Source organism: Chaetodon trifascialis, chromosome 7 (genome assembly GCF_039877785.1).
Source record: "Chaetodon trifascialis isolate fChaTrf1 chromosome 7, fChaTrf1.hap1, whole genome shotgun sequence".
NCBI classification, from domain to species: Eukaryota; Metazoa; Chordata; class Actinopteri; order Chaetodontiformes; family Chaetodontidae; genus Chaetodon; species Chaetodon trifascialis.
In genome coordinates, this window is record NC_092062.1 from 22,906,172 (window position 1) to 22,919,918 (window position 13,747).

The 13,747-nt window shown below is 39.5% G+C and overlaps 1 protein-coding gene across 1 annotated transcript; it reads left to right on the forward strand.

The window, feature by feature from the left end:
• Positions 1-5,022: 5,022 nt before the first annotated feature.
• LOC139333597 (cytochrome P450 4B1-like) lies at positions 5,023-11,371 on the forward strand. Its single transcript, XM_070966128.1, has 12 exons — positions 5,023-5,313; positions 5,894-6,038; positions 6,362-6,406; positions 6,509-6,636; positions 6,808-6,932; positions 7,053-7,207; positions 7,316-7,422; positions 8,069-8,259; positions 8,411-8,544; positions 8,987-9,051; positions 9,379-9,461; positions 10,536-11,371. The coding sequence occupies exons 1-12, from the start codon at positions 5,122-5,124 to the stop codon at positions 10,711-10,713; spliced, it is 1,548 nt and encodes a 515-aa protein (XP_070822229.1). The 5' UTR covers positions 5,023-5,121; the 3' UTR covers positions 10,714-11,371.
• The last annotated feature ends 2,376 nt before the right edge of the window (positions 11,372-13,747 follow it).

Below are 13,747 nucleotides of genomic sequence, written 5' to 3' on the forward strand. Positions count from 1 at the left end.
ATGCTGAAAGAGATAGAAACAGAAACCAAATCAGGTGCGACACAAACTTGCCTGCCAAGAAACATCTATTTCTCTGTCAGGAAAGACCACTGAACAAGCAACAAACAGGAAGTTCAGTAAGACAAAGAGCTATATAACAGTACCTTCCAGCCATCTTGAACTGAAGTAGCAAATTAAAATTGCCATTAAAATAAGACATGTGAGGGCTGCTGATGTTCCATAAATAAAAATGAAATATTCATGCTCTGCAGGTGCACCTGTAAAACCAAAAACATAACAAATGATATCCTTTTTATTCATTTCATGAGGCTCTTAAAGGGAGATAAGGCAACACACTCACCTGTTGTGTTCTTCAAGTGAGAGCTGTTAACTGTACTGTATCCATCAAACATCTGCTTTGTGCTGCAATTTAAAAACCCATATGTGTCTACAAACACTCTCCTTGTGTCTGTCTCCACATTTGACATGTTGTCTGATTTGATGTTATTGAATTTCATGTCACACATCACAGCACAGGAAACAGATGAATCCTCACTGCGGTTTACTGGAAAATGCAAAAAAAAGATTAGGTTTAACTGTTTAATTTTGAGGTAAGACATTGTATGTGTGTTATTTTCTCACCTGTAACTACACACAGGTTGATAGCAAGTATCTTCTGCCGACGTCCATCACATCCAATTGCCCAGCAGGTGTATTTCCCAGCATCTGCTCCTTTGATATTTACAATGTATACGGACCTGTTGGAAGTAACAAAGTGTGATTGTGGTCCTTGTTCTGAGTCTCTCAGTGCAGTCGTGTTACTGGCTTCAAAAGTCCATTTGAAATGAGTAAATTCTCCCGGACATGCATGAGTAAAACTGCTGCCTGCAGTAATGTAGGATGTCTTACTGGTTTCTTTCAGAATTTCTGGAAAAAAAAAGAAAAAAGAAAAAAAAAAGGTACTGTTAGTTTGAACAGGCTTTGGCAAATGTACAGCACTGGATACACAAAGCAGCTAGGTACTTCATATACTTAGTTTTGAGAGAACAAATATGATCATGATTGTTCTGACCTTTCTTCACACTGATGACTGTTGAGTGTTTCTTCCCACAGTTGTCTTGAAAACAGTTTTCACACCAGTAAAGGCCTTGATCACCCTCTTTTAGATTATCAATGACCAAGGTGCGATTGTCCAGAACCTTCATTCTGTGACGTAAGAGGTCCTGATGGTGTTTTACTCCTGCTTTGTCTTGAAAAAATATCTGGATTGTCTTACTATGCTTATTTTTCTTGTAAAACCATCTGAAAGAGCTTGAGTCATCTCTGTTATGTTGGCACGGTATCACAACTTTACATCCCAGCAACAATGGAAGTTGATTTGTCTCTGCTAAAATAAAAGTTTGCTGTTATACATCAGCAGTAGCTTTAAAAATGTAAAATATGAATAATGTATAGCCCGACAATTTACCAGAACTGAATTTTGAGTACACTGTAATATAAATGATTTAGTAAGTTACTTACTGTTTCCTGCAGCAAAAGGAGATAAGTTCCAAATAATCAGGAGAAAAATAAAGCCTTTTTGCATCGTGCTTGAGGCACTCGTCTCTCTGTAGAAATGAAGACAATACTGAACAGGCAGAAACACCCCCTCAGTGGTTACACTATTGCTGCTCTCCAAATCAAAGATCACAGACTCTGCATCGCATCAGAAGGTTTTTTGAGTGTGACGACTAAATTCAATTTGACACATCGGAAGTGGCCCAACAGCCAATGCAGAGGAACTTTACAGTGGCTTTCACCCACACAGTTTTTCTGTTTGTGTTGCATTTATTCCACTTTTTGCAGGTGTTGAGATAGTATGTGCAACACTAACAATTATCATTTAATACTATCTTAATTTCCTTCATAAATTGTCGGTTTCCATGTTGTGCAGTTGCTGTGCAGAAAGTATAAGATCACTTCGGTTAACAGAGAGTAGACAGCGGTAACAAGCACAATGAGTGGAAAGTGGCACAATGGAAAATTTTACACAGCTTCAACAACATGAATCCAGTGTGAGTCACACAAGCACAACAAGGTTACTTTTGCTGAATGATTTTAATATTGTTGCTTCACTCATTCATGAGCTCTTCAAAGCAATGATGTTGCAATTTTGACTTGTTGCACATTCTTGAATGGACAGATCTTAACATATTTATATCTATTGTAGTCTGCACTTTGATCAACAACAAACCTCCAAAATGACACACTGAACTTAGTTCATTTCTCAAATGAAGGTGTCAAACATTTCAGTTTGTATTCATTGCTGTTTATATATTGTAATTTATGTTGTTTCTACATCTATGAGATCATTTGTAAGTTATTTAAGTAAAACAAAAAATATCACACACACAGTACCTAAATTGTAGGTTTTACTGTGTGTTTCTAATTTATTTTAAATAGTTAAGTCAAAAACTGATTAATATATAGATTCTTAAAGATAATGATGTTATAATTTTTGATGCAGAGGAAGTTGTAATAATAATTACTAGTTGTTCACGCGTTCGCTTTCCTGCAGCTTTAAAATCTAACTTTGAAAAACAACTGCTTAAAAAAGACACAGATTGTTCTGTCATTTCTAACTACAGACCAATCTCCAACCTGCCTTAACTGAATAAGTACGGAAACAGCTCAGGTCAAACTTATAAATGACATCAAGGTTAACACTGATGAGAAAAGACTGTCTGTGCTGCGTTCAATGCTGTAAATCATAATATTCTGGTGGATTGACCCGAACACCGGGTCAGTCTCACTGGCACAGTTCTTAAGTGGTTCAGGTCTTACTTAAAGTTGGTCAACAATTTGGAATTTCCCCTTGCGGGACGAATAAAGGAATATTGAATATTGAATGTGGTCATGGAGGACCACTCGTCCAATAAAATAGGCCTGATGTGGGGTGTCCCAAAGGAACAGACCTTCTTACAGCTAAATCAAGAGAAAACTAAGATCCCACTGATCACTAATCACAGGTGTCAAAAGCAGTTCACACATCAAATACCTTGGTGTTGTCTTTGACTCTGACCTAAACTTTGAATTTCACATTAGAAACATGAACTATCTTTCTGTCATTTTAGGAGTAAGAGTCAGACCGACTCTCTCCCAAAAAGACACAGAAAATGAATACATCCCTTTTCCTCCAGCAGGGTGAACCATTGTAACACTCTGCTGCCTACTGTGTCCAAGAAGGCTGTTTGTCTGTTAGAGCTTGTATAGAATGCAGCAGCAGCATGTGTTCTGATAAAAACCAGAGAGAGAGAGAAAACATTACTTCAGTCTACCTCCAGTCTACCTGAAGTCTGAGGGGCTCTAAATGTGCAAAATCTTAAGACCTTATTTTCTCTTTTTACCATCACTTTCTTCTGTTTCACCTGATAGTTGTTTGAAATTATCTATTCTTGCTGTCTCTTTACAATTTCATTTTCCTTGATTTTATTGTTTTATCATAAATGCTGTGATTTTCTGCTTTTATGTTATTCACTTTATGTTGCATTTTATGAACGAATTGTGCTGAATAAAGTTTAGTGTCATTATTGCTATTATCAGGCCAGCTGACAGTCTTGTCTGGGCCCGTGACAAGATAATGTTAGATGGGCCCTCCCCTCCACCACCGCCGGGTTTTTTTGTCACTAAACATCACCAGTTATGTTTGATATATTGTGATAATGCAATAAATAAGGTATTTTATACGAGGGGAAAATCTTAGCTCTCCATGGCAGCTGAGATTTTTGTTAAATATGACATTTATATACTTGTCACAAAGGACCTGCTAATATTATTAAGAGTTATGCATACACATTTTCTAATTCTTATACATGCAGGAAAAATAGACCGGGGAAGAATAATTTAGGCATTTTAGTTTGAAGAATTTTCTCTTTGTCAACTGATAATACAGTAAATATGCATGTATATCAAACTTTAAATGAAAACTTTTTCAGTTCAACGTCATGCTAGAATTGTCAGTTCTGTAACTTCAAAACCAAATGAACATCTCATAACTGACATTAGTTCCTCTCTTCTCCTGTCTTCCTCTCCTCACCTCTGCTCCTTCTCACCTCTCTCTCTTCCTCTCTTCTCACCTGCTCTTCCTCTCCTGTCTTCATCTCCTCACCTCTGCTGTCTTCTCTTCTCTTCTGCTCTTCCTCTCCTCTCTTCTCTTCTCATCTGCTCTTCCTCTCCTCTCCTCTCCTCTCCTCTCTTCTCATCTGCTCTTCCTCTCCTCTCTTCTCTTCTCATCTGCTCTTCCTCCGGTAGCCTCACTCTGCTGCTCCGGACTCGGTCCAGAGTGACACAGCCCCTCTCTCTCTTCTAACATTAGAGCTAGTCAGTTAGGCTGCGTTACAAGGTTGGCTGCACTACTTACCTTGCTCTATTCCACTCGTCCCAGCTTCACTGTCGGGACATTTTTTAAAATATTTATTTAGAACATTTCTCAACCCTTTGTTGTCCTCTTCTCTTATTCTCTTTTCTTTCCCTTTCTGGGCACCGGACTTGTGCTTACCAGACATTTTGATCGTAGACAGGCGCGCCTTCTCAACTTCAAATTAATAACATCAAAGTTTGATCTAGGCCAAACCATTTTTGTGTTTGGGGTGGGAGGGTTCATGATCACTATTTCTCAAGGACAACTAGGAGAATACAAATAAAAAACTGTAATGTGATTGAAATAATAGTTTTCCAGAAATAGGACTATTTTGACATTTTTTTAATTCCACAATTTAATGAGGGCCCAGTTGTGGGCCCCCCTCTCCCTGGGCCCGGGACAGGGAGGGGGGCCTCTCCCTGGGCCCGGGACATGATAATAGCCTATTATCATAGCCTGACAAAAAAAAAATCAACTAAATTGTTGTTCACACGGATTTCTTCATCTTAATTTCACATCCTGGCATCTTGGTTGTCATTAAATAAAGAAATACTTCTTTCATCTTATCTACCGCCTTGTTGCCGGACGCGTTGTCATTTGATTGACAGGACAGAGCAGATTCTCCGCCCACCTCCACCTTACGTAATACACACCTAGCTGAGAGGTTAACATGACCTTCACTGGTCGTCATCAGCCATCCGTCTGCAGAGTTTTTCTTCCAGTGAGAACCAAACACCGCCGCAATGGGTTTAACTGAGGATTTCGTGAAACTGCAATCGGGCTGGCCTCGTGTGCATCACTTGTTTGCGCTGCTTTGTCTCGCTGCTGTCGTCTATAAGTTAACTGTCTTGCTCGGCAAAAGAAGGGCCGCGTTTCGAAACTTGGAAGTTTTCCCAGGACCACCCACCCACTGGCTTTTTGGACATGTTCAGGAGGTAATTCAGTGGCTCAGTAATACAGCAGCAACTTTTCGTTAGTTAGCCTGCACGATGCATTTTATCAGATGTTAGGATAAAATGTGTCAGCACATTAGCAGTGGTACAATGTCACGAGCTATTGTAGTACAATTTTGAGGTGCCTGTAGTTTACAGTATATTATATAATATGTATTTCCATTTATACTAGCATACTTAGTGTATATTTTATAAATTTTGTGTTGCCAGATTAGAACGTGTATTGAGCTGCTGTCCTCCTTTTTGAAGAGTCTCTGTATAATTAGTTCTTTTACTTGTGATAATGCACATAATACTAACCTTTGCTCAGGTAATATTTTGAATCATGCAATAATTAAAGTTGTAACTGAGCATACTTGGATTGTACTACTTTTACTCAAGAGGGTCTAAATACTTTTTGATTACTGCTCATTAGAGGAAGGCAGTTGGCAAACATCACAGTTCAAGCAAAGGCACAGTCATGCCCATTGAGTCATTCAGAGTGAAAGGAGTTGCAAAGCATGCAGGCCACATGATTGAAAGGTTTTTGTCAAACTTCCTGTGTTTTTATTTTTACTTTCAGTTTAAACAAGATGGGACGGACATGGACCTGTTGGTGAAATGGGGAGAGCAGTACCCTTATGCTTACCCACTATGGTTTGGTCCCTTTGCTCCTTTCCTCAACATTCACCATCCAGATTATGTGAAAACCATACTGGCAACGGCAGGTGTGTGTTATAACATTGCAGTCAATTCAGAGCTTTTTATATCCTCTTGTGTTTAAAGGACATACTTTTTTACTTTTACTTTTAACACCTATGTTAGCACTTGTGTGTTTTTGATATTTGATATTTGTTTTATGTCCTATTCCTTGTACCCTGTGGTTCATGGGTGTACTGTTGCTATGACATAACAATTTATCCCCTGGGGATAAAAACATTTACTGCCTACTTATTTAGCAATCTTTCTGATGGTTTTACTGGGACATTGACTACACTATTGCAGTTAAAGGTCAATGTCACAAATTTTTCATTTGTTTGCTCCCTAACAGAGCCAAAAGATAATCTGTCATATAGGTTTATTGAGTCCTGGATTGGTAAGACTGCCTTGTCTGTCTCCTGCAGCATATTTTGACATATTTCAGAGTTGTTTGTTTAGCTGCTTTACTCACACACAAACTGTCCATTTCTGTCTACAGGGGATGGCTTACTGGTGTCGAAGGGCCAGAAGTGGTTTCGTCACAGAAGGCTCTTGACCCCAGGTTTCCATTATGAAGTTTTGAAACCATACACAAAACTGATGTCAGATTCTGCTAAAACTATGCTGGTATGTGAATGACAATTCATACCAAGTACAGAAAGACCATAATGGTGAAGTAATGTGAAAGAATATCGGCTTAGACTGTCTCCATGACATTTTGTGTCAGAGTTGGTGAGTGCGTTGGAGTTTTTTCCGTCTCCTGCAGAGATGTCACATCTGTTCTCTCTCTGTTTCCAGGATAAATGGGAACATTATGCAGATACCGACAAATCCTTTGAATTGTTTGAGCATGTCAGCCTGATGACACTGGACAGCATTTTGAAATGTGGCTTCAGCTACAACAGCAACTGTCAGACCGAGGGGTGAGTCCATGCAGACCTTTTCCTGCCATTTCAGTTCTGTATGTTCTTTACTGCTTCAGCTGTCTAAATCATGAGTGGAGGAAATGTGTCTCTTAAAGTTTGCCGACATTCTTATTTCAGTGGAACAAATGCATACATCAAAGCAGTGTATGAGCTCAGTGATCTGATTAACCTGCGGTTCAGGACATTTCCATACCACAACGACTTCATTTTCTATCTCAGCCCACATGGCTTCAGATACAGAAAAGCATGCAGGATCGCTCACAGTCATACAGGTAAGACCTGAACACATAATTTAATTAACAACAATCTGAAACAGTTGGCAAATGGCAATCATACTGGATTTTATCAATTTGCAAATTCTCATCCATTATCTTTTGAAGAGGAAGTCATCAGAAAGAGGAAAGAAGCTCTAAAGGAAGAGAAGGAGCTGGATCGCATACAAGCCAAGAGAAACTTGGACTTTCTGGACATCCTTCTCTTTGCAAAAGTATGTTCAGTGATATCTGCTCCAATCTACTGACTTTCAGAAAATTCATGTTGAAAACAATACACTGACACCTGACTCACCTCAACTGTTTTTCTAGCATACAAGCCTGTCCAGTGTTTTCTCACCAGATAAAAAAAGATAAGATAGTTTTATCAAATGTTGATTAAACAAAGTCAGTGTAGCAGGGCAGAAATTAGCTCAAGAAATAACCTTTCACACCACAACATAAAGTCATTCCACCCTGTTCAACAAGCTGATCACAGGCATATGTCCAACCCAGGACCATTTTTGAAAATGACTAATTTCCATCAACTACTGCTCAGTAAATATTCTCAGTGAGACACAATAAGATACCCAATAACACCTCTGTAACTCTGTGTTATGTTAAAAAATGTCCTCTGTCAAAACACACGCAGTGGTTTTGGCTTGTCGAGGGCCTGGTTTCCAGTTTTTCCCTGTTTGCTCTTTGTTTGAAAAGGCCCAGTTCTCCTGTCTTTTGACCTGTTGAAGGAGCATGTTTCATGTTTCTGTTATCTGTGTTACAAATAAATAGTGACTATCCCTAGTCGTTGTAGTTGTGGCACTTAACATATAGTTGTTTAATTCTCATTTATTTTGATGTTTTTGTCTGTAATTCTTCCTTCAGGATGAGAACCAGCAGGGTCTGTCAGATGAAGATCTACGAGCAGAAGTGGACACCTTCATGTTTGAGGGCCATGACACCACCGCCAGTGGCCTCTCTTTCACCCTCTACTGTTTGGCCTGCAATCCAGAACACCAGAAGATTTGCAGGGATGAGATCATGCAAGTCCTGGAGGGCAAGGACACCGTGGAGTGGTAGGCTCATGAGTTGAAAGTATTGCCATTTGCAATGCAAGTCTGCGCTAGTTGGTCTGTGTCACAACAGCTGGTTTCGGTGCGATTTTGGCCATCATTGTATTGTTTAAGAATATGGACAACTAACAATGTATATCTGTGTTATTTTAAGGGAGGACCTCAGTAAACTTCCATACACTACAATGTGCATAAAAGAATCCCTCCGTCTTTACCCTCCTGTACCAGGAATGTCCAGAAACATCACCAAACCTATTACTTTTTTTGACGGAAGGACTCTGCCAGCAGGTTTGTTGTCAGTGTTTTCAGGCAGTTCATGTACATAAGACAGCGTTCTGTTGCATAGTGTAATAATGTTTAGCTCACTGGTCCAAGATCAATTATTAACTTGTATTGACTTTGTCTGACATTGTTTTTCACACTGAACCTTTGGCCTATATATAGGTACATATATAACCTACATTTTTCCCCTCATGGTTTTCCCTGTAAGCAACTTTCATACACATTTTCCTAAAGTTATGTGAGTTTGACTGTTTGATCACATAGTGAAACATTGGCCAACAGGTCAATGTCTGAACCACTGACTTGTTGCTCATTCATGCTTTAAGTGGTGGTGGCAGCTTTATGTGTCTCACACTAAAATATATTCAGTTTGTATCCATACACCTTGTATGTGTCCTGTCTCTGAGCAATCCCAAACTAAAACACACTGTTTTCTTCTTTTTTGTAGGTAGTCTCATCGGAACAGATGTGTATGGGATTCACAGGAATGCAACTGTCTGGGAAAACCCTGATGTAAGTCCAGTTCTGAGCAAATCTCTGAGAAATGAAAGCTCACTTTTGCCAACTCACAACATGGTGCACATTATTCATATAATCAGTGATAAGAGTATATAAAAGTATATATAATATGAGTATAAAGTATATCAACGTATGATCCCTCTCTGCTGTGCTGGCCCAGAACACTTTACATACAAGTGAAATGTGTGTAAAAGGTGACTGAGTCATGAAATTGCTACATAATTGATTAATTTATGATTCAACCTGGAGTGGTTAGCTGGCCAGCACCCAGATGATAAACACCACACCAGCATTTGTTCTTTCCATCTTGTTTCAACACAGGTCTTTGACCCATTGCGTTTCCTACCAGAGAATGCTTCCAAGAGGTCACCTCATGCATTTGTGCCTTTCTCTGCTGGGCCAAGGTTTGTCTCCACCTGATAGCACTGGGGAGGGAGGTTCTTACCTGACAGCTTCTCGATGTCTTTTCATATTTCTTACAAAAGTCTGTAATATGCCGATGTTTAACCGAGCACCAGCTGCATTTACACCAACCCAATAACTGCTTTATTAGGGTTTAGAGCAGGGGCAGCTGGCCCATGGTGGGCGATAGTGCACCGCCCCCATTAAGCTACATGAAAAAAAGAGATAGAAAAGAGTTTATTTTGCCAGTCTAAGTCTTAATATTATTGTCCAATCAGCAGCCTGAATTTTGCTGTGACATTCAGCAGCCTGAATATCACTTTACAACCAGAAGCCCTGCCCCCTCGGGGCGATTTCAGTCAGATTGAAAATCACCCCAGGCGCTCTCATAGATTTACATGTTCAGATTTTTTTTTTTTTTTTTTTTTTTTTTTTTCAAATTTTGGACCCTACATTTCCTTTCTATGGGCTCTGGGAGGGTTTGCCCCAACGTGATTTCATGCGTGCTCGGACAATACACAAAGCACGCACACGCGTTGGGACTCAGGAGACTGCAAGATCAACATGGCTAGCAACTGCAACATTGGCCATGCTTTCCATGGAGAGAAAACTTGTCAGGAACATGCCTGATTTCAATGAGAGGGTAATTGGTAATGTGTAATTGGTAGTAATGTGGATTATTCAATGAAGTCAATGAAAGTAATTACAGACTCGAGTCTACAAATAGAACCAGACATTTTATCCATTGTCATGCATGGTTCATACTTAGCCCAGGGATGTTCTGTACATCAAAATCTGCTTGTTTATGCATGTACTTCTGACAAAACTTAATGAGATGGACTAAAGTCATTCCCCTCTCCTGATTTAGTTTAATAGTAGAAATAGCCAGAACTTATTTGGTGAAGGTTATAACTCGTTAATCATTTGCTTCATCATATTGACATTTACTGCTGAGCTCTTGCCATATCTGTTCCAATATAACGTCAGTCCACATTGACAAATGAGACTTCTGTTACTGATAACATGTTACTGTCCTGTTTTGCTTAAAAGCATTTTTTCATGTTTTCCTCCCTCAGAAACTGCATTGGTCAGAACTTTGCCATGAATGAGCTGAAAGTGGCGACAGCCCTGACACTGAAGAAATACGAGCTGATAGAAGACACCACTCAGAAGCCCAAGATAACTGCTAGGCTGGTGCTTCGCTCAATCAATGGCATCCACATCAAGATCAAATCTGTTGATCCACAAGCATAAAGAGAAATCCCTGCAGGAAATGCAGTCAACCTGGGGGACACATTATTCAATTAAGGGAAATCTGAAGATCTGAGGTGTCTTCATTTCTAATATTTTAAGCTTTAATGGTTCAGTGAGTAGGATTTAGCATGCATGTAGCGTATATAACAACCTGAAGCTTTTGTGTTTGTTGCAGCCTGTAATATTGCTGCTGGATGCCACTAAATCTACACACAGGACCTTTAATTCTGCTTTAATTCTGCATATACACTGACATTGAATCACAATGATCAAATGATGATCTGTGCAGTTTTTTCTTAAGCAACTATTTTCAGCTACTGATTATTTGCTGAAAAACGTAGTGTCTTTCTCATTTTCTCACACTGGGAGAGATTTTAATGAGACATGCCTGTATGATTACAAAATCCACACTGCCACAAGGACAAAAGTCACCATCGCGCTTATTAAATGTTAAACGCCTTGTCTGCCATTGATCTCAAACCCAGACTATTGATTCACCAGTTAAAATGTTTCACCTGTTCATCACGTTTGACAGCTAATTCCATTTTTCTGTACAAAGACAAAGTTCTTATGTCTCACATCAGTTCAGGGCAAACAAAATATGAACAGTGTAGTGTATGAACTTCACACTACATGACCATTAAAACATACTAAATCCAAACCTTGATGACTTTACTGTTTTATTTTACAGCAAAGTTGGTATTTGTTACTGTGTTGCCATTCCTATTCCACTATATTCTGTTGCTAGCAAAACAGTCCAGTAATTGCAAACATAGAAAACTAACATGGCCAACAAAATTCAAAAGTCAATATACCTGAAAAGGCCAAAGGTCAAATTTGAGCAACATAATATTTGGACAGTGCAAATGGCTTTTATCTGCAGACGAATCCAAATGATCAAACTCCAAGCTGACAGCACCACTTTCATGGGATGCCACATACAGATTTTGGACCAGTTTAAGTTTTCTGCAACAGGCCATAAACAGTGATAGCTGGAAATCTGCAGTCAAACCTCAATGAAAACTCTGACTTTTATGCACAAGTCACCACCTAGTGGCCTGTAGGGCAAATACACACATCAACAGGTTTTCAAAATAAAAAGCAGCCCTGTGTTTTATTAGAAACTGGCTTCATGTCTGGATTCTGACTTTCCTGATTTCTTACAGTAAAATACCATATATAAAAGTACTTGTTTTGCCATTTGTTAATAACAGCATTATCAAATTACTACAGGAGTGAAAAAAATGTTGAAATGTGTTTAATAGGAAAAATAAACTTTAAATCAAACACATCAAAAATGGATATCGATATCTCCATGTAGCCTGTCACTCTGAGGCTCAAATGCTCAGAGCCAAGTCCTTTGGAACAGGGAAATTGTGTGGTGCCTTTTTGCGATGATGATGAATAACACAACAAATAAAAAAAAATGAGATGTAAATGATTCCACCTCTGTCAGGTCACAGTCCCTGATGAATCTACTGGTAACCTGAGAGTCAATGGCTCTGAGATACTGATTAGATGAGTAGTAGAGGGGTGGGTTTCTTGTCCGGCCAAGCTTCTTTGGCACTACTTCTTTTTGCGTGGCTCGTTGTGAGTCTCTGGTAGACAGGGGGCTGTGACAGGGGTGGGGTTGAGAGTGACAGGTTGATAGTAAGTATCTTCTGCCAACGTCCATCACATCCAATTGCCTAGCAGGTGTATTTCCCAGCATCTGCTCTTTGATATTTACAATACAGACCTGTTGGAAGCAACAAAGTGTGATTGTGGTCCCTGTACTAAGTCTCTGAGTGCAGTCATGTTACTGGCTTCAAAAGTCCATTTGAAATGAGTCAAACTTATAAATGACCTCAAGGTTAACACTGATGAGAAAAGACTGTCTGTGCTGTGTTCAATGCTGTAAATAATAATATTCTGGTTGATTGACCCCAACACTGGGTCGGTCTCTCTGGTATAGTTCTTAAGTGGTTCAGGTCTTACTTAAAGTTGGTCAACAATTTTATGTGGTCATGGAGGACCACTCGTCCAATAAAATAGGCCTGATGCGGGGTGTCCCACAGGGCTCTGTCTTAGGCCCATGTCTTTTCAGTCTGTATATGTCAACACTCACCAACCACAGCATCAATTTCAATAATTATGCAAATGATAACATCTCAGTAAGCTCAAATGATTGCTGTTCTATCAACACCTTGATTGCATGCACCTCTCCACATAAATCTGTGCATGATTCAGAACTTCTAACAGCTAAATCAAGAGAAAACTGAGATCCAACTGAACACCAAAAACCAGACAGAGAGCCTACATTACTCCAATCCTCAAATCTTTGTACTGATTGCCTGTCTGTCATAGAATTCATTTCAGATTTTCTTCATTGGTTTTTAAATCATTGAATGGCACTGCCCTGTCTTATCTGTCTGACATGGTCAAGACATGCAGTTTGAGCTGCTAGGCCCCTCAGATCCTCTGCCTAGAGGATCTTCATTGTGCCTTGGGTCAGAACTAAAAGACCTTGTTAATAACTCTGAAACAGCCTACCTGAAGTCTGAGGGGCTCTAAATGTGCAAAATCTTAAGACTTCATTTTCTGTTTTTACCATCAATTTCTCATATTTTACCTGATAATTATTTTATATTATCTTGCACTATATTGCCAAAAGTATTGGCTCACCCGCCTTGACTCGCATATGAACTTAAGTGACATCCCATTCTTAATCCATAGGGTTTAATATGACGTCGGTCCACCTGTTGCAGCTAGAACAGCTTCATTTCTTCTGGGAAGGCTTTCCACAAGGTTTAGGAGTGTGTTTATGGGATTTTTTGTCAATTCTTCCAGAAGGGCATTTATGAGGTCACACACTGATGTTGGACGAGAAGGCCTGGCTCTTAGTCTCCGCTCTAATTCATCCCAAAGGTGTTCTATCGGGTTGAGGTCAGGACTCGCAGGCCAGTCAATTTCATCCACACCAAACTCTCTTGTCCATGTCTTTATGGACTTTGCTTTGTGCACTGGTGCACAATCATGTTGGAACAGGAAGGAG